Source organism: Teleopsis dalmanni, chromosome 1, assembly GCF_002237135.1.
Source record: "Teleopsis dalmanni isolate 2A chromosome 1, ASM223713v2, whole genome shotgun sequence".
Classification (NCBI taxonomy): Eukaryota; Metazoa; Arthropoda; class Insecta; order Diptera; family Diopsidae; genus Teleopsis; species Teleopsis dalmanni.
The window spans coordinates 92778752-92781502 of record NC_051846.1 but is presented as its reverse complement, the minus strand read 5'-3'; the positions used below and the strand labels follow the sequence as shown (position 1 = coordinate 92781502).

General features: G+C 33.9%; 1 protein-coding gene across 1 annotated transcript; it reads right to left on the bottom strand.

Moving 5' to 3' along the window:
* Positions 1-376: 376 nt before the first annotated feature.
* On the bottom strand, positions 377-1570 carry LOC119688242 (the record flags this gene model as incomplete). Its single annotated transcript, XM_038102925.1, is given in 2 exon segments — positions 377-402; positions 562-1570. Coding segments are annotated over 2 exon segments (1035 nt in total), but the record flags the coding sequence as incomplete, so codon positions are not given.
* Between the last annotated feature and the right edge of the window lie 1181 nt (positions 1571-2751).

Sequence of the window (2751 nt, the reverse complement as noted above, 5' to 3'; positions counted from 1 at the left end):
ACTTTTTAGATTTTTTGTATTCAAAATTTTCTCACTTATTTTTTTAGCGCCAAAATTATTCACATAAATCAAAAAATTTTGTGCACAAACCCAACTGGCATATTTCATGCGTTGCCAATTATTTTGAAACGTGATCCGTATCGTTTCAGCAAAGATGATCCAGATCATTGAGCGGATCATGTTTGCTGAAACGCAGCTATTGTTATATTTGCAGTACTGTTAAGTAGCATATAGAAGTTATTTGTATATATATATTGTTGTTTTCTTTTAAATTTTCGTTTAAATTTCATTTAAATTTAATCATGGTGAAATACGTGCAAAAGTTTTGAGCATATTTATTTGTAAATTGTTAAGTATATTGTATATATTTCTGTTTTCAAGTTACAAGTTTAGGTGTGGATACTTGAGATGCATATAATTGATTCTTCATAAAAAATTTTTAAGAGATAAAAATTACAAATATATAATAATGGGTAATTGTATATATAAAATGGGTGATTATACATATTTTAATGCTTTTAATGCTTAATATAATGTGTAGTTTGCAACTTTGGTAATTACATCTATTTAGAGTTATTAATTTGCGTCGATTTTGCCGCTCAATAGGTAATTTTGTTGGTACCTTCTCTAAATATGCTTTCAATCCAAGTACTATAAAACGCGGGATTATATTGTATTTTTGTGAACTATTCCACTCTATGCCCATTGATCGATATATTTGTTGATAGATATATAGTTGATCTTGTATTTGCATATCAGTATTGATTGGCAATTTGACATAACGTGTTATTCCATTATGCTGGTATAAGCCCATATGAATTGAGATAGGTGACTGTGGATCCCGACATATATCTTCTATGATTTCAGTGGGATTACCTTTGCCGGTACAAAAGATTCCTATTCCGCATATTTGACAACTGACCATTAGTATATGGTGACGCGGAGTTATAGTAGTTGTAGAAGAAGAAATAGATCGTAAGGACATGTTTAGCATGGTATATAATGTTTCAGAGCGTGAGAAAGGTTGAATCTCCTTATGGAAGATATTTGTTGTTTGCATAAGTATTTTTGATATTTCGTCGCAGCTGAATACAAGGCTTCTCCTATATCGACGTGGACGCGGACGTTTATCTTGCAAACCAGGATAGGATGATGTTCTTATATATTTAGTTTTCAATTGATAACGTGCGTATGTTGGCTTTTGGATGTATCTAGAACTTTGTTGCATATACGATATGGAGATATGATGTAGCACATCTTGGATCATTGCGTATGGATAAGCATTTATCAGGATTTGTGTTATACAATTATATAGATCCCGTTCTAAGTACTCTATACTAGTTCTATAAATAATACGTCGTAAATGATAAAGTAAAGTTGATCTTTTGACTTGGAAGGAGATATGTGACGTATAGTGCAGTATCCTCATTGACTGTTGTTTTTTCCGATACAAGGATATCAGATATCCAGATGGTGCACGTATGATATTATAATCTAAATAAGATATGGTTGGATAATTGTCAAATGATGGATTTTCGGTTTCTATCTCATAGGTGATTTCATAACCCACCAACTCTTGAAATGTATCCATAAAAGAAGTTATATCGTGTCGTGACATATACAATAGGACATCATCGACGTACTTCCACCAAGAATGCACTTTGTGCTTATGAAATAAAGCTGGAGTGTGGATCTCTATTTGGGAGTCGAGATGAATTGTTGCCAGGATTCCAGAGGCTGCACCTCCCTGTGGTAACCCTTCTGCCTGAATATAGCATTTATCTTCAAAGGTAAAATAGTTCCCAGTATTTAATATATACTCTAATGCCATATTAAGCATTGATATGGGTATAGGACATGATTCAAGAAACCAAGGCAAGCACATAAGATTTTTCAAGGTGCGCCAGAGGGATGTTAAATTGGTTCTTGGATACATGTCTCTTATGTCCATGGACACGAATACATAACCTGGTAAAGGCTGAAGCTGTAAGATATGCCCTGTTAAACAGCTCATATTGATCAGATTGTGTGCGGACATGCGGTTTGACAAGGTCCTTTTTAACACATGATGTATTAACTAATGGAGTGGATGGATGTACCAACCTAGCGGACTGCAAATGGGCCTCATAGGTTGCTCCTTTTTGTGTAATTTCACGGTGCCATATAGATATGGTAAGGTAGGACTGGATATTGTTAACATTTGTTGCTAGCTTATTAGTATAGACTTTGGAAATGAAGACGGTTCCTGTCGATGCCATCTAATAAGTGGCTTAACTATTCTTGGATATTTTGCAGCTAAGCAATAAAACAAGGCTCGTTGGTTTTCTGTATACAAAATGTAGGATCCTATCTCTAGGTTATGGTTTATCCACACATACATCTTCTGTATATATTCAGATCTTTTCATCAAGCATGTAGACTGGCCTTTATCTGCTTGTATTATTATCAAATCTTTTTGTGATTGTAAATATTCGGAAGTATACTTATATAACTGAAATAATATTTGTTGAGTTTGCTGAGGTTCTTGATAATCTTCTATGGCTTTTAAAAATTGAGTATAATGCAGCTGCATCTCAAATGGACTTTGGTAGTTTAAATTTATAAATTGATTCTGATATATTTCATTATAGCTATCCAAAGCTACGTACAAGTCCTTTATAGTAGGTGTTTTGATAGGGCTATACTTTGGGCCGAAGCTCAACAATATTTGCACTTCCTTTGGTACCTGGCGACCACTTAGGTTATGGAACC